The 21,746-nt window shown below is 41.6% G+C and overlaps 2 protein-coding genes and 2 non-coding genes across 6 annotated transcripts; all 4 read right to left on the bottom strand.

The window, feature by feature from the left end:
• Positions 1 to 204: 204 nt before the first annotated feature.
• Positions 205 to 8,229, bottom strand: CCNB1IP1 (cyclin B1 interacting protein 1). 3 transcript variants are annotated; one of them, XM_038558403.1, is made up of 4 exons: positions 8,132 to 8,229; positions 6,119 to 6,446; positions 3,414 to 3,747; positions 205 to 1,031 (listed from the first exon to the last, which is right to left on the bottom strand). In XM_038558403.1, exons 1-4 carry the CDS (start codon positions 8,224 to 8,226, stop codon positions 829 to 831), a joined length of 960 nt encoding a protein of 319 aa, XP_038414331.1. In that variant the 5' UTR covers positions 8,227 to 8,229; the 3' UTR covers positions 205 to 828. The 3 variants fall into 3 exon arrangements, with proteins under 3 accessions (XP_038414331.1, XP_038414334.1, XP_038414333.1); XM_038558406.1 differs by having other exon boundaries at positions 6,119 to 6,434; positions 8,132 to 8,218; XM_038558405.1 differs by lacking the exon at positions 8,132 to 8,229 and adding an exon at positions 7,709 to 7,840.
• Positions 8,230 to 13,326: 5,097 nt separating this feature from the next.
• Positions 13,327 to 13,475, bottom strand: LOC119869434. The gene has a single exon (XR_005371004.1). It is a non-coding gene; the product is annotated as a small nucleolar RNA SNORA79 (small nucleolar RNA).
• A 2,280-nt stretch (positions 13,476 to 15,755) lies between these two features.
• Positions 15,756 to 15,832, bottom strand: LOC119869435. The gene has a single exon (XR_005371005.1). It is a non-coding gene; the product is annotated as a small nucleolar RNA SNORD126 (small nucleolar RNA).
• Positions 15,833 to 17,584: 1,752 nt separating this feature from the next.
• LOC102156511 (ralBP1-associated Eps domain-containing protein 1-like) lies at positions 17,585 to 20,175 on the bottom strand. Its single transcript, XM_038558402.1, is given in 5 exon segments — positions 17,585 to 17,631; positions 17,634 to 17,840; positions 18,033 to 19,067; positions 19,070 to 20,049; positions 20,051 to 20,175. Coding segments are annotated over 5 exon segments (2,379 nt in total). The 3' UTR covers positions 17,585 to 17,599.
• Positions 20,176 to 21,746: the final 1,571 nt, after the last annotated feature.

Genomic DNA, 21,746 nt, shown 5'->3' on the forward strand with positions numbered 1-21,746 from the left:
CTCTCTGTGTCTCTCATGGATAAATAAAGTCAAAAAAAATTTTAATAAAGGAAAACAAGAAATAAATCTTTAAAAGTATTTTAATTAACATAATCTCTTGAGATCAATAACATATTGTTGTTTTCTATGGTAAAAGTACATTTCTAAGTAAGTAGGTTCAAGACAAAAAGATAGCCATTTCATTTTAAAACAAATGCCAAAAAATCAACTTATAAAATAACTTTATTAAATAGAAATACAGACAACATACAAGCGTCAAATTGTCTTCTTATTCGCCCACATGAGCGTACCTCCAAACAAATTAATACAAGGGCAAATACATACAAATAGATAAACATACCCAAATAACAAACTGTAGATTCACCTGCCATTTCCTGAGACCAAAATCTTCACACAAATATACTTGCAAATACAACAAAATATTAATATAAAGGAATATACATATATACATATATGCATAAATACGAGAACACAAAGTGACAAGCAGACATGTAACATAGGTGCTTATATACATAAACACCTAGTTTAGTCAGAAATAACATAGAAAACAAATGGAGATCCACAAAACACGCAATAATAATGTAACATTTTCACTACAGGTGAAAACTCAACAATTCACAATAAAGGTGACTTTAATATAATGCTCATGCATTAAATAATGGAAACAGGAAAAGAAACCAGACTCTAAAGCCACTCCTACCTACACTGAGTTTCTCCTAAGTTGAAAATGTAACAGTACACAGAGATCGGTGACTCCTAACTAGAATAAAAGTTTATTTGCTAAATGAGATCACTGATAGTGAAGAGAGAAATACTTTGTAAAGTGAGCTAAATTCTTTTTACTTTAAAGGCCCTGCTAGAGATTTGCTGCTGTTCTAACTCACGACTTGGGGAGGCAAAACTAAAAAAGCTGTTGCTGGGTTCCGGTGCTGTGGGAGAAGCCACAAAAAATGGTCTGAACTGAAAATCTCCATCTCCGCCACCCCGATTTCGTACTGGTGTACCATCCAGAGGAAATTTGGAGTTGTTCCCTAGTTTAAAAATAAGGGGAAAAAAGTAAGCATCTATTTCCTTACAGATCTTTAGGAACAAAAACACAAAATTCATTTAATAAATATTTTAACAGAACTCAATTCCTATGAAACAGTAAAATATAAACCTAATATTGGGTAAAGACAAGGACTATGATGGCTCCCACTCCCTCCCATGACCACAGTATATACGATACCTTCTGCTCCAATGCAGTTTCCAATAATGAGCCATGACCTCATCACCAAAAATAATGACACAATGAAATACGTTTTTAGTAAAGCTAGAACTTACAATTCATAATTTTATTCGTTATCTGGGTGATCTATTTCAAAGGAATATTGTATGCACATAGAATCTTTTGTCCCAAGTTAAGAATAATTTTTCTTTTAAAGATTGCCATAAACATGCTAGAAAATATATGACAACTGTGAGAAACTGGCATATACTCATGATGCAAGAATAACCTTAAGAAAAATCAGACAACAGATCTGATTAAATTAGCACTTAACTTCCACTGAGCCATTCTTTGGCTTCTACAAGTTTTTTTTTTTTTTTTTTATGATAGTCACAGAGAGAGAGAGAGGCAGAGACACAGGCAGAGGGAGAAGCAGGCTCCATGCACCGGGAGCCCGATGTGGGATTCAATCCCGGGTCTCCAGGATCACGCCCTGGGCCAAAGGCAGGCGCCAAACCGCTGCGCCACCCAGGGATCCCCTGGCTTCTACAAGTTTTAAAGGGAACGTGTAATTAAAGGAGAATGTGGACTATACCTGCTTCAAGCCAACGAATGTAGCAACAAGTAAAAGTAAAAAGGTAAGTGTGCATAAAAAGTGGAACAAGAAAGAACTAGTGAATATGAAAGAAATAAAAATAAATGTGAATCATGTAACAAGGAAAAATACCTATAATGATAATATACAATAACACATTGAAAGACTAAATTACAATTATGATTAACTGAAAGTTAAGCAAAAATCTGTTTTTGTTTCAGTTCTTGTATCTGATACTCCTCATCTCATTACTTCCTGCCTTTTCTAGGACATCTCCTCCCCTACCAAATCTTTTTCCTCAGCCTATAATTTAAAAAATGCATTTTTAGGAAAATCAAGTACAAGAAACTTCACTTTTTTATATGCAAAAATAATTTATATTAATAGCATAGCAAAAATCTATTGGAATCTGTTGTATCAAGAGTAGTATAAAGAGGAGAACTCAGGAAGAGATGTGTATGAGCTCACTGCATTCGCCAAAGCACCTAGTGAGCAGGAAAGAAGTGGTATCTTCCTAGATGGGCACTTCCAGAAGGCAGGAATTCTATCTGGATAATCCTTATATTCTCACTGCCAAGATTATGTCTAGCCGCCTACCAAATGAAGTATGTTTGATGAACATTTGGTGAATGATTACACAAAAGTGAACCAACCAACCAACAACTTAAGAACTGTGCAATCAGTATTGCCATGTGAAAGAAACTGAACATGGCCTTCTTGAGGAAGGAAATGGGGTTGAGTGTGAGCTCCGAAGGTAGTTCTGTGACCTTGATCAATTTACTTAAACTTTCTGTGTCTCAGTTTTCTCATCTGTAAAATAAAGATAATAACAATAACTACATCATAAAATTCTGAAAATAACATGAAAAAAATTGTAACTGTGGCTAGCCACAGTAAGGACTCAATAAATGGCAGCTAATATTATTATTATTACTGCAAGGAAATAACTTTTCACTTAAAGCACCAATTTGAAAACTTTTACTTTGGAGAGATTTACTCTCTGTTTACATTAAAGATGCAATTTAACCACAAGTCAATAAAATAGACAAAAGCAAAGATGTACATGCTGGGACATGGATGAAGAATCTGGAGCTGGGGGGGCAGCCCGGATGGCTCAGTGGTTTAGTGCCGCCTTCAGCCCTGGGCCTGATCCTGGAGACCTGGGATCAAGTCCCATGTTGGGCTCCCTGCATGGAGCCTGCCTCTCCCTCTGGCTGTATCTCTGCCTCTCTCTGTGTGTGTGTGTCTCTCATGAATAAATAAATAAAATCTTTAAAAAAAAAAAAAAAAGAATCTGGAGCTGGGACGCCTGAGTGGCTCAGCAGCTGAACATCTGCCTTTGGCTTGGATCATGATACTGGGATCCTGGGATCGAGTCTCACATCAGGCTCCCTGCAGGGAGCCTGCTTCTCCCTCTGCCTGTGTCTCTGCCTGTCTCTCTCTCTCTCTCATGAATAAATTTTTTAAAAATCTAAACAAACAAACAAAAAAGAATCTGGAGCCTACCACCACTGTAGGCCTTTGGAGTCTCCACTGCCTTCCTGGAGCTACACAGAACATAACGTGAAAGATTTAAAGGACAGTTATTGGATATTATATGCCCCTTCTTACCTAATGGAAAGCCAAAAACACCAGATTGTGCAATCATGGATGGTTCAAGGGTGCTTTCTTGGTTAGCAATACTGATGTTTCGCAGCCTAAGGCTATCATAGAGGCCTTGGAGCTTTTGATACTGACGATTTCGCTCCATAAGTTTCTCAGAGATGTCACTGAACTTTTTCTTATATTCTTCTAGCACTTTCTTCATGGAGGTGACCTCCCCCTTCATAGAGGTCAATTCAACATCCTTGCTCTGTATTTGCTGAGTATATATCTTCTCCATCTGTTTCAGATGGCCCTCAGCCTTGCTGAAATTGTATTCCTGATAGAGACGCTCCTGATGTACCTGTCTCAAAAGAGAAAAAAAAAAGGTAATAAATACAAAGTTACATATTATAAACCTTTAAATGCAAAAGGAAAAGAAAGACTTACACACTGGGATGTTATTAATTTAACATTTAGAACCAGGTTAAGAAGCAATCTAGATGTACAGCAGGATGGCTATTCTGGAAAATAATACAGTGTCACTAAATGCATAGGAAAAAATTCTGGGGGAATACTCTCAAACTGTTACCATTATACTAACAAAGGAAGTATACCTCTCTAACCTTAACAACTGACATGTAGTCTTAAGGTTTTTTATTTCTTTTTTTTTCTTTTTTTTTTTATTTATTTATGATAGTCACAGAGAGAGAGAGAGAGGCAGAGACACAGGCAGAGGGAGAAGCAGGCTCCATGCACCGGGAGCCCGATGTGGGATTCGGATCCTGGGTCTCCAGGATCGCGCCCTGGGCCAAAGGCAGGCGCCAAACCGCTTCGCCACCCAGGGATCCCCTTAAGGTTTTTTAGAGATAATTTCCTATTTCCAGTAATCCTGAGTGTGGAGAACAGATTATAAAAGAGCCTCCACTTATCCCTACCTCCTTTACACAGATCCTCCCCTTGAATGTGGACAGAAACTATGACTAGAATACAGGAAAAATGACAGGATGCTGCTGCATGAGTACATTACGTAAGACTATAAAGTCTGCCTTAGTAGTGCACTCTCTCTCTTACTGGCTTTGTAGAGGCAAGTAGCCACCCTGCAACGGTCGACAAAGCAAGTAAATGATAGCAGCCTTGGGGCAACAGCCAGCAAAGTAGGGAGGTCACAATGAATCTAAACATAGACTGTAGAACCTGCACAAAAATTAACTCAAAATAAATCATAGACTTAAATGTAAACACAAAACTCCAAGATTCCTATAACACAGGAGAAAATCTAAATGATCTCGGGTTTGATAGCAACTTTTTAGATACAACACCAGAAGGCACAATGTACAAAAGAAAGAACTGATAAGCTAGACTTCATTAAAATTAAAAATTTGTGCTCTGCAAAGACAATGTCAGGAGAATGAAAAGACAAGACATAGACTGAGAGAAAATATTTATAAAAGACATATCTGATAAAAGACTGCTATCCAAAACATACAAAGAATTCTTAGAACTCAACAATTTAAAAAAATTAAAAATCAGAATAAAAGATAAGTGAAAAAGGAGAAAATTTCTTGCAAAATCAGAGTTAAACATATAGAGAATTCTTAACAACAATAAGAAAAAAAACTACAGCAACTAAAATAAGCAAATTGAAACAGGCAATTCATAAAAAAAAAATACATGAAAAAAATACAAGAAAATGTTTTCATCTAAAAGTCATCCAAGAAAGGCATATTTAAAGAATAATGAGATCCTACTTTATTCATATCTAACTGGTGAGTAGAAAGTATGGAGAATCAAGCACCCTCATAAACTAAGGGAACACAAAATGATATGGCCTAAGTGGAGGGCAGTATTAAATACTGCAATTTTGGGGGGTGCCTGGCTGGCTCAGAGCACACAACTCTTGATCTTGGGGTTATGAGTTCAAGCCCCACATTGGATACAGAGATTACTTAAAAATGAAATATCAAAAAAAAAAAAAAAAAAAAGAAACAAAATACAATTTTTTATTTTTTTATTTTTTTAATACTACAATTTTTTTTTTAATTTTTTTTGAGAGAGAGAGAAGTGCACACAGGGGAGGGGCAGAGGGAGAATCTTAAGCAGACTCCACAACTCAGTGAGGAGCCCAAATCAGGGTTTGATCTCGAGATCCTGAGATTATGACCTCAGCTACGGTCAAGAATAGGATGCGTAACTGACTGAGCCACCTGGTGTCACAAAATACTATAATTTTTACAACTTTGAAATGTACTCATTCACTTTCAGGAATTTATTCTTAGCCAAGAATTAAATACGTGAATTTGATGATAAGAAAGCTCATCACTTTTATAGCTTGAAAATAAATTATGATGCAATACAACTATTTAAATTATGATAGGACAACTAATTTAAAAATATTTAATAAAATATTCATAATAAGCATAATATACCGTCAGCTTTAAGTGATATTACCCATATTTTTGGATAAAATATATATTCACATATGTAATACATACTTATGCACAAAAAAAGTCCAGTAATACACAAACAAAAATACCAACAATGATCTTTGACCAATGGCATTATGGTCAATTTTTTTATTTTCTTTCAGATTTCAAAAAACAAAATTATTTTTAAAAAAGTTTTCTATATATTCATGAAAAATGAATACAAACACAGTGAATAAAAAAACAAACATTAGAAGCTTCCACATACGCCTCAAATCCTGCTGTCTGGAAACTGTCCTGAGCACTAACCTGGTACGTCCAGAAGGCCAGTGCTCGGGAGCTGATGTCCAACACGATCTCCGGTCGGAGTCCAGCCAGCACCATGGCTTTGTACTCCTCTGAGGGACTGAGTTCCGTGCGGACAATGTCCAGCTTTCCAGAAAGGGTACTGTTGCAGGCAGGGCAGATAGCTGGGGAACGACTGAACTCTCCACTGCCGTGCTGATCGCAGAAGATGTGGGAGCAGGCAGTGACCCAGGCATAGCCAGAGAGTTTGAGTCGACACCTGCGGTAGTTACACAGCAGCATGTCTTCACACAGAGACATAGCAGAAAGTCTCCCGAAGCTGAAAGGAAACCTAACAAGGGGTAAATATGAAGGTCAAAAGAATCAAATGTCAGTGAAAATGAAATAGAGCATGTTTTCATTTTATTATAAAATATTGTACTTTGTTGTTTGTATTTATTATAATCAATATATCATATACATTTTACTCAGTCATATTAACTGTGCTCCTTTGTGTAAACCTCTAGAAAGCCCATGAAAAAAATTTTTAGAGACAAATTTTTTTTAAGATTTTATTTATTTATTTATTCATGAGAGACACAGAGAGAGAGAGATAGAGAGGCAGAGAGAAGCAAGTTCCCTACAGGGAGCCCGACGGGGGACTTGATCCCAGGACCCCGGGGTCATGACCTGGGCCGAAGGCAGGCGCTAAACCACTGAGCCACTCAGGTGTCCCTTAGAAACAAATTAAAGACACAAGTAGTCCAAATCTTATTAAAGCCAAAAATAATATGTATATGTTAAATAAACTTTAGGAACATTTTCAAAATACAAATAATAATTAGTGTCTTTTGCCATTCCTCAACACCTAAACAAAAAAGCCAAATTTATCACCCATCTGTAGTTTGCTAGAATATTTTACTATCACTTCTCACACTTGGCAGATAGAAGTCCAGGTACCAATTTCAGCCATTCTTTTTTCTTTTTTTAAAAAGGTTTTATTTATTAATTCATGACGGAGAGAGAGGGAGGGAGAGACAGAGACAGAGACAGAGAGACAGGCAGAGGGAGAGAAGCAGGCTCCACGCAGGGAGCCCGATGGGGTACTCGATCCCAGGACCCCGGGGGTCATGCCCTGGGCTGGAGGCAGATGCTCAGCCACTGAGCCACCCAGGCGCCCCAATTTTCAGCCATTCTTTAGTGCAAAGTGTTTTTTAAGTTGCACTTTTAGGTTTTTCATATCCTCAGATTGTTTACCTGTGTTGCCTTACCTAAAAAAGAGTAGTGATCTGATAGCATTTAGTGGAAAATAACCAGTCCAAGCAAATAACCATTTATATAAAAGCTGATTCATTTTTACCACCAAATAACTCACCTATTAATATAAATACTATTGAATATTATACTTTCCGGGGGGAAAAAAAAAGTTGTTAGAACTAAAACTCTTACACAAATAAATACCCTTAAGTTACTTTTCAATGTAACGTCCCCACTCCCTGGCTTTACCGGCCCAGGCTGGACAGCGACATCCTGGATGTACCAAAATCATGCATTATATGAGAAAATTGCGACGCCCCGACTATACGCCAAGGAAAATGCTCCCACCAAACACACCTCTTAACCAACGGATTCCGTCAAGAACGTTACTTTGATGAAAGAAAGAAAAAGAGAAGAGAAAAAAGAAAAGATGCCGAGGTCACAGGGTCGAGGGCACTCCGACACCTGACCCCGCAGGGACTGGCTGAGTTGTCTCCACGGCTGGGCGGCCCCGCGGCCTGAGTGTCAGGCCCGGTTCCCCCCGCGGGGTAAGGGGCACAGGCAGCCGGGAGGGTCGGGCCCGGCCGGACCGGGAGGAGGACCGGGAAGGGGGTCGGGAGGGGCGCCGGGAGGGAGGCGCGGCCCGTCCAGCGGCGCCGCGTGCAGGCGAGGGAAGGCGAAGGGCGGGGGCGTCGCGCCCGCCGACCAGCCCGGGCTTCCGCCTCCCCGTGGCCCCTACGGCAACACCCCGACACCGCCGATTCCAGCCGCGCGTCTGACCTGAGGCCCAGGAAAAGCGCGGGAACACGCCGTCGTGTCCACAGCCCTAGGCGCCGAGCCCTCGCCGTCCCGCCTCTGCTCCGCCAGCCGCGCATGCGCAGTCCCGCCCCTCCACCGGCGCCGGCACGGGCTTCCGGCCGCTCAGCATGCTGGGCCCGTGGGGCTGTGGCCCACACGCAGGCGCACGTGCCCCACACATGCGCGTCTCCGGCGCTGAGGCGCGGGTCCCGCTGCGCGGTCGAGGGGTCGCGGCGGGAAGGCCGTGGTGCTGCGCTCGCGAGCTTGCTCCTTCCCGGCACCGAGGCCCCGTCGGCAGGGCCGGTGCGGCGCGGAGGTCGGTGCCCGGGCGGCGCAGGGCTTGTCCCGGGACGGCGCGCGCTGGTCAGTGGCTGGTGCAGAAGCGCGGAGACGCGAGGTGCCGCCCTGGGGAGACCCGGGCTCCACCGCGGTGCTGTGCCGCCCGCGCCAGGGACACCCGTGAGCACCTGCGCAGGACACGGAACTGCTCCTTGCTTCACCTGTGTCGGAACGTGCCCAGCGGCGCTGCGAGGCGGAGGAGGACCGCGTCCGCCTGCCCCACAGCTGCCAGCGCTCCCGACGCCTGCCCCACACCTGCCTGAGGCCTGCCCCACACCTGCCCGGCACCTGCCCGACACCTGCCCGTGCTCCCAACACCTGCCCGACACCCGCCCGAGGCCTCCGGACACCTGCCGAGGCCTGCCCCACACCTACCCAAGGCCTCCTGACATCTGCCCGAGGCCTGCCCCACACCTGCCTGACTCCTTCCCCACACCTGCCCGCCACGTGTTGCACATCTGCCCGACACCTGCCCCACACCTGCCCGACACCCGCCCGACGCCTGCCCCACACCTGCCCACACTCCCAACACCTGCCCGAGGCCTGCTCAACACCTGCCCGACACCTGCCCGCACTCCCGGGACCTACTTAGAATCGTTCAGAGGTTTGCCCGCGTCTTACCCTCGTGCTGTTACCTGCTGCTCTCTGTGCAAACTGCGTGATTTCCTGTGCAATCCATAGGAGTCTGTGAGAATCGATATAGGTTCTAACAGATCAGTAGAGAAACTATATTGATCAGGAGCCGAGGGTTTGAGGGGTCCCAGGAATACAGGCCTTACTGCGGGCTTCATCACGGCCACGGGCGACCCCACCGTGAAAGACGGACATGGCCCAACAGAGCAGCACACGACGAGCACCACCGCCCCGCAGACCCCCGTCCTGAGTCCTGAGCTCTAATCCTGACACCAGGGCCCCGCATCCCCCCTGCATCCTGAGCTCTAATGCTGACCCATGCTTCACACACACCCGTCCTAAGTAAACAGCTTCCTGCTAGTTTTCTTCTGCTTGCAGAGGCTCCCTAGTAGCTAGAGTCCTCCTGGCCTTTGCAGACAGTCCTTAAAACCTCCCGGGGAGTTTACCGTGGTCCCAACTGGGCTCAACAGAAGTAAAGCTCCGTGTGTGAACCCGCAACAGCGCCGTTGGCCGTCCGAGCCTTCGTGCAGTTTCTGATTGTGACAGTGCCAGACGTAGTACAACAAAAGGGCACGAGCTCATTGAAAGTTAGGAAACACAAAGCAATTCAGCCAGGACCTAACCTTGTGATCTCACTTTGGTTTGTACTAGAAAACCATCTCTTCCTGCTCCTGAATCAAGACCTGATTCCCCAGACCTTAGTGTTCCCCACAGCACTTCCGCACTAAATCCGTTCCAAATTCCTGACCCACTCGGCTATAGGACCGTAGGACTATGTTAACATCTCCATATATACATCTATTTATGTATACTTTTTGTTTTTGCCAATGAGTTTTGCCAGATAGAATAAAAGGGGCGAGGTGCTATAAAATCTTAATATTCCTGGGACACCAGGAACTGAACTAACCTGCTTCTTAGTGGCATTGTGTCCTCTTTTATTATGGCATAGACAAACCCTCCCTTGACTCCCAGTGCTCCTGGGAATGAGATTACTGAAATCAATCAAGGCTGAGACAGAGACCCATCTACCAAAAAGAGCTTTTTAAAATATTGGCCATCACTCAGCTTTAATGAACAGAAACCTTTCTCATATTTGACATTTTTTTATTTTTTTTAAGATTTTTTTTTTAATTTTTTTTATTTATTTATGATAGTCACACAGAGAGAGAGAGGCAGAGACACAGGCAGAGGGAGAAGCAGGCTCCATGCACCGGGAGCCCGACGTGGGATTTGATCCCGGGTCTACCAGGATCGCGCCCTGGGCCAAAGGCAGGCGCCAAACCGCTGCGCCACCCAGGGATCCCAGATTTATTTATTTATTTATTCATGATAGACACAGAGAGAGAGAGAGGCAGAGACACAGGAGGAGGGAGAAGCAGGCTCCATGCCGGGAGCCCGACGTGGGACTCAATCCCAGGACTCCAGGATTGCGCCCTGGGCCAAAGGCAGGCACTAAACTGCTGAGCCACCCAGGGATCCCCCTACATTTGACATTTTTTTAATGGAGTAACACATTACAAATACAGCTGAAGCCTCCACATTTTCCTCCTACCTCTCCAGAGGTAAACAAGCCAGATACTGGTATTTATCATTCTTTTATATTTTTAGTGCATATGTATACATCAATATTCTTTTGCATTTCCCTAAAACTACTAAACCTTATCACACAGCACCTATCACTTCATTAACTCCATTTTTGAGATGTAGCCAAGTAAATACACATACCTTGCACAATTCATTTTAACAGCCAAATACTACAAATATACCAGTTTATCCACTTTTCTAATGAACATTTCTTCCAGGTTTTTACGATTAAAAACACTGTGATAAACCTTCGTACATGTCTCCTTGAGTGCACATGGTGAGAATTCCTATAAAATGTAGTACCCAGAGACTGGGTTTGTGTAAAGCAGCATCAAATAAATTTCACTGCCACCGGAGTACGTTGCTTCAGACTCAGCAACATATACCAGTGTCATTTTTTGGTTTCATTTTATTTTCATTCTTGCCCTTATGATGGCAGTGAAATGGTATCTGAATGTTGTTTTAATGTGCAACTCTTTGATTATTAGTGAGATTAAGCATCTTTTTAGGTGAATTACTCAGGGATCCACATCTGTGAATTACTCATTCATACCCTTTGATCATTTTCTGGATTTAAACGGAGTCCTTTGTTGGCCACATGGCAGGCAAACATAAGTCTGAATTTTAATGTACACAATTTTATCAATCTTTCCTTTTTGTACTTATGTCTACTCCAATGTCGTTATATTCTTTGTTTTCTATAGGTTTAAAGTTTTGCATTTCATTTAGAGATTTACTCTTCCTAACATAGGGTCTGAATAAATTTTGACTGTACAATTTGTGCTTACATATCACTTATACCATTTAACTACAGGTTATTTTCACTTTCCAAAAATGATTTTTTTTACCATAAAGTTTGATACTGATCTCGTGTAGATATTCTAAGTACCTAACAGTTATATTGAGTATTTATAGGCCACACTTCTCTAAGAATTTCAAGATAGTAATTTCCCCTATTATCACTGAAACTTAAGAATGTTAGCATGATATACTCTAAAATTAATTTGGTGCTTATATTCATTTTAATAGAAGAATTTTAATCTAATAAAATAGATTTCAAATTCTAACAAGTTATTATAGTGACATACCATTTGTATAATTCTAGTATAAGCACGAGTATTAAATCACATTTCAAAATACAGAGATAAAGCTGACACGTTGTGTTTCGGCGACAGGCAGACAGACAGACAGGCAGACGCAAAATACAGAGATATGTACTAGACTTCCAATATTTGAAGTTGTATTTTATATCTTTTGCATGTAAAATATAACCTCAGGTATATAAGATTTGTTTATTTATTTATTCATGAGAGACACAGGGAGATAGAGAGAGAGAGGCAGAGACACAGGCAGAGGGAGAAGCAGGCTCCATGCAGGGAGCCCGACGCGGGACTCAATCCCGGGACTCCAGGATCGCGCCGGGCCAAAGGCAGGTGCTAAACCGCTGAGCCACTCAGGGATCCCACCTCAGGGATATAAATATACTATGTAGAGCAAAAAAGTCTCTGAAGTATAATTTAGCCAAAACAACTGAAAATAAATTTATAAATATAAGGCAGAAATAATAACTTTTTAACCATACCTGAGTGGTATGTAAAACTCAAATCAATGACAAATGTCCAAAAGAGCTATAAAATGTTTATAATAAAAGATTTCCTATTAAATATCAGCAAGCTTTTATATAATTATTCTTCCCATACCCAGGTTGTTCTGGTGGCTATTCTTCATTGACTCTTAATGGATCAAGCATCATAATCTGGTATTAAAGAATTTAGGGCTTTTTTTAAGATTTTATTTTTAAGTAATCTCTACACTCAATAGGGGGCTTGAACTCACAACCCTGAGATCAAGAGATGCATGCTTTACCAACTGAGCTGTCCAATCACCCCAAGTATTAAGAGTTTTAAGTAGACACTGGTATCCAGATAGTTAAATGTTATATCCATCAATATCCATCAGACTCAAAATCTAAGTTCTAATTATTACATGTAAAAAAAAATGTCTTGCTAAATGCCATTAAAATGGTTACCACTTTCCAGAGACTTGAAAAAAAAATATAATGCAAGTTTCAATTCACTTCACATATTTTTTAGTATTTTGAGTATCTCTTCTGGCTTAACACATAAGGAAGCTTTCTTGTTTTCATGGAGTTAATAATTTAGCAAAGAATGTAAGAATGATAAAAATATATATATATCTTGGTCTTTTCTTTGCTGCCTCTTACATTTTTGCAAGTTGATTCTATAAACCATTTCTGGTGAGAGAAGTCAGATTCTATCTTTAATTTGAAGAATCATGTACCTTCATGTTGTAAAGAAAAAGACATTTTTAATATTAACCTGAAATGTGTAAACAGCCACTCAGTAGAAAACTGATCACTAGAAACTCATCAGTAGAAAACTGATTAAACCACTTAAAATTTAATGACTTCAGAGTATAATGTTTCAGTAACTCTCAGAATCCGTTTACTAGACCTCCTTCTATCATAGGCCCAGGTAGGTGCTATTCAAATATTTATTGTAGTCGAAGGGTTTTCTAAGAACAATATCCTCATATTTTCATATCAGTTTTATTTTTCAGTTACAGGTACATTCTTAATCCAGAATCACCACCTGCTTTGTAATTGTTTGACTCTGCAAATATCAGAAGACACTCACGGATGGCCAACCCATCCCCCATGGTGCCCTGAGTGAAGACAAGTCAGCTTTGATATATGATGGACTAAAATCCCACTATGTAAGGCTCCAAGCAGTAAGAGGAACAGCCATCAACATTTATCTCCAACCATTTTTAAAAATGCTTTGAGAAACATTTTTAAAGATAAAGCAATCAAGTCACTTTTTTTTTTCTTTTGGTCATCTCTTTCATTCATGATTTTATTTCTCTTTTCTTTTTTTTATAAATTTATTTTTTATTGGTGTTCAATTTGTCAACATATAGAGTAATACCCAGTGCTCATCCCGTCAAGTGCCCACCTCAGTGCCCATGAGCCAGTCACCCTCACCCCCCGCCCACCTCCCTTTCTACCACCCCTAGTTCATTTCCCAGAGTTAGGAGTCTCTCATCTTCTGTCTCCCTACCTGATATTTCCCACTTATTTTTTCTCCTTTCCCCTTTATTCCCTTTCACTATTTTTTATATTCCCCAAATGAATGAGACCATATAATGTTTGTCCTTCTCCGACTGACTTATTTCACTCAGCATAATACCCTCCAGGTCCATCCACATCAAAGCAAATGGTGGGTATTTGTCATTTCTAATGGCTGAGTAATATTCCATTGTATTCAAGTCACTCTTAATAGGAATCACTACATCTAAATTCTTAAGAAGTCCATTAAGAACCAGAAGAACCATGGGATCCCTGGGTGGCTCAGCCCTTTAGCACCTGCCTTTGGCCCAGGGCGTAATCCTGGAGTCCCAGAATCGATTCCCCCATCAGGCTCCCTGCCTTGAGCCTGCTTCTCCTCCCTCTGCCTGTGCCTCTGCCTCTCTCTCTGTGTCTCTCATGAATGAATAAATAAAATCTTTAAAAAAAAAAAAAAAAAAAGAACTAGAAGAACCAGCTAAATAGACAAAGTGAAGAATAAGGTGATAAATAAATTGGTGCCAAAACAAGATCAATCAACTACAAATGTTATTATAACAGTTATACAGTTATATAGAGATACACACTATAGTCCTTACTACCATACTTTGCCTAATTATAGAACTAAATTAGGCTTTGTGTGCTGGAGATAAAGAGAAGCTATAGGCCAGTTGGCGGAAAGACGCACGTAAGCAGACACTGCACATGGACTTTGAGGATAAAACAGCTAACATCTATCGAGCAATTACCATATGCTTAAACAATGTTCTAAGCCCACCCACTTACCATTTATTATGTAATTTTCAAAGTCAAGTACTATTCTTTTGACAACATTACTTTATTCTCATCTTCTAAGTTATAAGGACACTGATGTGTCAGGAAATGTGCCAAGGTTACATAGAGATTAAGTGACAAAGGATGGGTTTGAACCCAGTCTGACTCCAGAATCCATGTGTAACTATTATCATATGCCAGCTTTCAGCATCTTTAGTTGACTTTTTTAAAAAATAAAATTTGTAGCAACTTAGCAACTGGCCATGAAGACACAAGGCTGAATTTTCAAAGATTCATATGTATTCAAAGCTTCTCAATTTCAACATAGGCCTTACCATAAAAGAAAAATGTTGTCATCATCTATTGTATATCCAGGACTTGTAGCACCCAAGAATTCCAGGCTGGGAGAGAAGTGAGACTTAGCTCTAGTTTTGGTCTCCTGAAACTTCATTTCTGCAAAAGAGATAGCCAAAACTATTTCAAGTGCTGCTGTTACTTTGAATTATTTGCATTTCCTGTGTTTCTCCCTCATATGTACCCCATTCTCTGCTGAAATATGCAGGCACGGGTAAAGAATAGAAGCCGGTTCTGTGTAGGCTCATTATACAATACATAAATATAATAAAATCAGAAAATACAGATTAACAAGGCCCCCCTTAGAATCCAATTCTAGAGACAAGAACCCCTGGTATTTGAGTATATCCTTTCAGATAATTTCTGAAATAAATGTAAGTTTATGAAAATGTTTAAGCATAAAAAGGATTACACATACTGCACTATAACTAGTTTTTAACTTAATGTATCATGAATACCCTTCCATTTCAAGAAAAATAAACCTGTATCGTCACATTTCTATGATCTTGACAAAATTGATTCAACCAACTCTGGGATTCTCTTGATCTTACAGATAGATTAATAAAATAGTGGTAAGTTTAAAACTGCCAAATAAAGTGATTGATAGGATTATACCAGTCATCAGTGCTTTTTCTGTGGTGTTTGGATGTTTAGATGGAGGATTCTTGACCCTGGTTCTATCCATCTCAAGAAGATAGCACAAAAGATCACAGCACAACAGAGTGCTGTAGTATCGGATCCAAAATTCAAAGATTTAAGAACTACCTGAGCCTGAGGGCTAAATCCCAGTAAGAATCCCAAGAAGCAGAATTCAACTCCGGTGTTTGCCCTAGCCTTAGTCTGCTCAGAGCATGTGTTTGACCAGGGTGATCGGCTGAAACACGGACTCACCATGCATTTCATCATGGCAAACTGCGAGTGACCGATGAAGGGCAAACCACCACTGGCTCCTCATCTCAACCAAGATAACCAAGGGGTGGGGTGAGAGCTAAGGCTTTTTCAAACTATCAAATTCCAACCACTAAGAACACTGAGCCCTGAAACAGCAGGTGACTAGAAATCCAAATGAAGTAAAAATAATTTTCTTTTGCACTTACTTCTGGTAACAGATGAATCAACTTCCATCTGGGAATTAGTTGAACTACGCCATCTACCAACTAACTACCGGAGCATCTTCTTTCCAGATGTATCATCTATGGAAAATGAAAAGTAAGTAAATAAATAAATAAAGGTCATTATCACATGACCCGAAGGCACACTAATCTACTCCCAAGTCATAACCCTATAGCCTCAAAGAAAATTAACCTCAAGGAAAACTTCATTCTTTATATGAACCTACAGTCAATACTATAAAGTGACCCATCTATTTGGAGATTGTCATAAAATGCCCAAGCTCAATATTACATTAGAGCAGGACTTCTTACACAAGCTCAGCTTTTCCTATAAATTTAAAAGTTTGGGTAAAACTGTGCAGTAAGTCCAACTAAACTCTGAAAGATTACAAAGTTAGTAGTCTCACAGGAAGAGAATAGGTGTGGAAGAGGAAGGAGCCGCGTGCTGGCTGCAGCTAGAGCTCAGCAGCTGTGGGAGCAAATTCAGAGACACAGGGCACAAATGGCACGGGATGCTGCGAACCTCACCAAGTGCACAGGGTTGGTAACTACAGAAAACCCTGTACCCACAGAATCCTCTTAAAAAAAAAAAAAGGAAGGAGCCATAAATTCATAAGATAAATAAAAAGGTAATCTAGGGCCCTGACTTGCCCAGTCAGTAGCACATGCAACTCTATCTCGAGGTTACAAGTTCAAGCCCCACGTTGGGTGTGGAGCCTACTTTAAAATTCCCAGGGGGGGAAATCCCTGGGTGGCTCAGCGGTTTAGCGCTTGCCTTTGGCCCTGGCCCAGGGCTTGATCCTGGAGACCCTGGAGACCTGGGATCGAGAACCACATCGGGCTCCCTGCTTGGAGCCTGCTTCTCTCTCTGCCTCTCTCTCTCTCTCGGTCTCTCATGAATAAGTAAATAAAATCTTTAAAAAAAATAAAATACTTTTTTTTTCAAAGCACGTATTAATTTCATTTCAGCCAATGCTAATTGTATTTAACCTTTACTCTTGGTAAAAATTTATTACAATAAACTAAAGAAAACCTTCCTCTGACAGCAAAATTGAATTGGCATCATTTGGAGCCAATTGAATTGGCATCATTTGGAGCCCAAGCTGGCCACAAGATGGCGATACAAGAAAAAGCGTGATTTCATCTTCAACACTTGAGAGTCATCTACAGGCTGTTCATCACTGCAGGCAACCTTCAGACTATTCCCCATTCACCAAATTGCTAACTAGGAAGTTTCTTGTATTACATTTTTTTAATTTTTTTCTTTTATTACATTTAATTGTAATTTAAAACTTACTAAAATTATTACAACTATATATTTTTTATTATTATTTCTATTATTTTTATTATTACAACTATATTTTTTTCCTCCAGGAAAAGTCATCCTGACCCTTTTATTGTTGAAATTAAAAAATAAAAGATACTTAAATACAGGTGAACATATAGGGCAAAACAGACTCATAAAATTTAACGTTGAATTAAGCAGTGAGCTGAATGTTTGGGTCTCCAAATTGGCTTGAACCCAAAACTGCTTAAAAATAGGTATGTTCACAGTTAACGGCAATTGGCTTATAGGTGAGAGAATGGTCGAAGCTGTTCCGTTGAACTTCCAGAGAAATTCTCTCCTCAAGAACATCCTTTAATTGTTGCTGCAATTCACTGTTCAATCTGGCCAAAACTGTGTTGGTTTCCTTATTGCGTCTAATTGATGCCAGAATTGCTTTCTTATCTTTCCCAACAGACCTAGGAATAGAAGGCTGTGAAGCAAGCACAGCAGCTAAGACACCTGTCTTTTGCGTATGTTCGTCAACTTTTTTTTTTTTTTTTAATTACTTATGATAGTCACACAGACAGAGAGAGAGGCAGAGACACAGGCAGAGGGAGAAGCAGGCTCATGCACCGGGAGCCCGATGTGGGATTCGATCCCGGGTCTCCAGGATTGCGCCCTGGGCCAAAGGCAGGCGCCAAACCACTGCGCCACCCAGGGATCCCTGTTCGTCAACTTCTGACCTTAATTCATCTTCTGATTTTAATCTTCTTCGAACAGGTTTAGGTGGTGGAGCGAGAGGTGTTGTGCCTTTGCTCACATTGGCGGGAACACTAGCAGCTGTCTTTTCTTCAATTTTACTATCTGTTTTGGCAACTCGAAGAGAACTTGCAGGATCTGAAGCTTTTTCAACCGGCAAGACCTCTGGATGTTTCTCAGCTTCATCATCTTGTTCTTCATTTACATTTGATGCAGCAAATACTTCAAATTGGCTGAAATCTGCAAAATTTGGTTGTTCTGGCATCTGCTGAGGTGAGGTACTAATGTGAGTTATCAGGCCATCAGCATCCACTGGGCGATGCACAACGGGACCAGGAGCCTGTGAGGGCTGTGGTCTTGGAGGCACTGCAGGAGGATGGGCAACAACTCCAGCCTGTTGTTGTCCTGTGGTGACTGCAAAGGTCCGATTCATATCTAAAGATGATGATCTAGAATGAGAAGGCTGTGGTCTTGGAGGAGGAGGTGGTGGTGCAGTGTTATCAGGAGATGTTCCTGAATGAGACCTTTGATGAGTTACGTTGTTTCCAATCTGTTCTGGGTCCGAAGTAAAAGAATCTGAACTACTGTACCCATCTGCTACAGTATTTCCAGAAGCAAATTTCACTGATGAATTTATCTTACTTTCCTCCGACAGGTCGGATGTTTTCACCAGTAATGGGCTAGTGGGATTAGTATGATCACTGCCAGTTCTTTTCAGTTCCATTTCCTGCATGTGGATTTTGCTTGGAGTCATACGAATGGGAACTGGATGAACAATAGCAGTATCAGGATCAGTTGGTGCAATGTTAGAATCAAATGGGGTCAGAGTTTGTGAGCTTGAAGAGCGTTCACTAAATGTCTCCCACTGCTCACTGCTCTGATTCAACTCAGGCCAAGTCTGGTTTAGTGATGGCATTGATGGTAACTTGCTTGGAGGTGCTTCTGCAGGAGAGCCTGAATAACCTACCTCACCTGGCTGATCTCCAACATCTGCTGAGTCCTCCAAATCAATTTGGGCATTAGGCTTTCAAGGAGTTTTTCTGGTAAGTCACAGCCATTCTTCCTAGCAACTACCAGATGAAAAGCAGCACAAAACTCATCCAGTGTCAATGCTCCATCTTTATCAAAGTCTGAAAGTTCCCAAATATGAGAAAGTTCAAGAATAGGAAGTTTTGATTTTGTAAAAAACTCTTTAGCTGCAGATCCTGGAATAAATCCGTTTAGATCAGGCTGAATGGTTTTTAATTGATTTACATAATACTGCCTTTGTTCATCTGTTATTTTCCAGGGATCATCATAACTACTGGATTGCCTACAAACTTCATTGGCAGCGGTAGCTGATGCTACAGTCCGTACTGTTGTCTGGTCCTGGACAGAAGCAGGATGCATGGTTAAAAGAGTACTGGTTGGTGGAGTATCTGCAAAACTGACCCAAGTTTCTTGCGGTGGAGGTGGAGAATGCCCTGACCACACTGCATCACCAGCAGAAGAACCTGATTGTGCTTCACCAAAGGGAGACCAAAATGGTCCAGGTCCTGCAAGAGGCCTCTCGCTATTTCCCCCACTGGGGTGACGGCTGTGCTTCCTCCATGTGTGTGGAGAAGTTGGTGGGGACTGCTGGGGTGAAACTACTGGAGATGCAGGTTCCTGCTGATCTGCAGATGTATGAGGCTGGACAGTATCATGGTTTACAGATCCCTTTTTCACTTGCCCCCTGCCAGGTGGTGGTGGAATTACACCAGAGTAAGACCCTTGATTTTCAGAATCTGAAGAATATGAGGCTGCATGGCGAGATTCCTGTTCATTCTTTGAAGCAACAAATCTTGGCAGAGGAAGGTCCTTTACTGTATTTATACTTTCCACTCCTAAAGGGAAACCAGACTGGGCAACAGCTACAAGTTTCAAAGCAATATAGAACTGACTTCTTCCAAAGTAACCAAGCCTCGTTGCACCACAAAGCTCCATAATCTGGAGGATCACGTCGTTGGGCATGCGCGGCCCGGAATAGCTCCAGCACCCGCCCGTTGGCCGCCACCTTCTTGGTGCTCTCAATGTCGCAGTAGGAGAAGAGATCCCAGTAGTATTTCTGCTCCGCATCGCTCAGCGTTAAGCCTTCCATCTTCGCCTCCAGCTCACGCCGCCCCGCCCCGCCCCGCCCCGCCCCGCATGCAAGACCCGGGGCCGGCCCCACGACCCCAGGATGGCAGGAGCCGAGCGCGCCCCGGCTTCCTCCTCGCCCCGCGAAGCCGCGCGGAGCCCCCGCCTCCGGCGCGCGGGGGGGGGCGCGCGAGCCTACAACTATATTTTTATCATGTTTGTGTTACAGCAGTGTGATACAGCAGTGTGAAGATTTAAAAATCCATAATAGCAGATACGATGGAGCTAGAAAGACAAGATTCATGAAAATTACTGTCCAAAAAAAAAAAAAAGAAGAAAAAAAAGAAAATTACTGTCCATGGGAAGTACCAAATAAGTGATAGAATAAGAATCATTGGGCACAGAAGTCTTCATGAAGAAAAAAGGTACAGGTCTTGAATGAGCTTTAAAATGACACTTAAAATAATACTGTATAGTATAGTTGCAAGTTGCTAAGAGATCTTAAAAGCTCTCATCACAAGTGAAAAAAAAAAAAAACAACTGCACTGTCCAATAGATAACACTACATTCAGCCATTAAAATTAAATTAAAATTTAAATTCCTCAGTCACACCAGTCACATTGTCATTGCTCCAACAGCCACAGTGTGGCTAATAGGCACCAAATTGAACAATACAACTAGAGAACATTTCCGTCATCACAGAAAGTTCTGTTGGACAGCAGTGCCTTAAAGGATCAGTATAGGGGCGCGCGGGTGGCTCAGCGGTTGAGCGTCTGCCTCCTGCTCAGGGCGTGACCCCCGGGTCCCGGGATCGAGTCCGGAGTCGGGCTCCCTGTGTGGAGCCTGCTCCTCCCTCTGCCTGTGTCTCTGCCTCTCTCTGTGTGTCTCTCATGAATAAGTCAATAAAATCTTTAAGAAAAAAAAAAAAGGAGGAATACAACTAAAGTAAGCTGACAGAAAGGAAGTAGTAGCTACCATTCTTAAAAATTCCTACAATCTGTCAAGAACTATAGAAATCATTTCACTCAAACTTTATAGTCTCATATTTCCAGGGAAACTTGAGGCTCAGAGAAGTTAAATAAATTTCCCAAGGCCACCTAGCTATTAAGAGCTAGGACAGAAATCCAGTTCTGTCAAAACTCCCCAATTTTTACTTCTCCATGCCACTTCCTATGCAAAATAAGAGGCGGAGCTACAGAAGACGGTTTGTTTTGGCAGATCATGAGAACGCTGTGCCAGCTCAGGTCAGAAAGAGTGAGGTGTTTTAAGTACTTGAGACACATAATCAAAGTGTTAGTTGAACTCCCATCCTATAGTTGAATAATGCTTTCGTTACGTAAGTGGTTTTCGGACGAGCGCCTATTCAATTAATTAATAAGGGAACATAGACAGGAAGTAAGGCCTGAAGTGCCAGGTTCCTGCAGTTTTAACAATGTCTACCTCGAAACTCCATGATCTCCTCACAGGAGAACAATTCTGTATCTAAAGGTGCAACGTCTCAATTCGAACCACCTCACAAACAACCTCGGTTGCAAAAGCTCTGGTCTCTGCATCCTTGGCACGTGAGCTGAAGCGTAAGACCTAAATCCTGAT

The sequence above is a fragment of the Canis lupus genome, chromosome 15 (genome assembly GCF_011100685.1).
Source record: "Canis lupus familiaris isolate Mischka breed German Shepherd chromosome 15, alternate assembly UU_Cfam_GSD_1.0, whole genome shotgun sequence".
Classification (NCBI taxonomy): Eukaryota; Metazoa; Chordata; class Mammalia; order Carnivora; family Canidae; genus Canis; species Canis lupus.

Excerpts from the sequence above, each read along its gene's own strand:
- CCNB1IP1 (XM_038558403.1), bottom strand. The coding sequence starts at position 8,226 with ATGCGCGGCTGGCGGAGCAGAGGCGGGACGGCGAGGGCTCGGCGCCTA. Across the intron at positions 6,447-8,131 it reads GCGCTTTTCCTGGGCCTCAG|GTTTCCTTTCAGCTTCGGGA; the intron begins GTCAGACGCGCG and ends ACCCCTTGTTAG. Across the intron at positions 3,748-6,118 it reads TGGCCTTCTGGACGTACCAG|GTACATCAGGAGCGTCTCTA; the intron begins GTTAGTGCTCAG and ends CTTTTGAGACAG.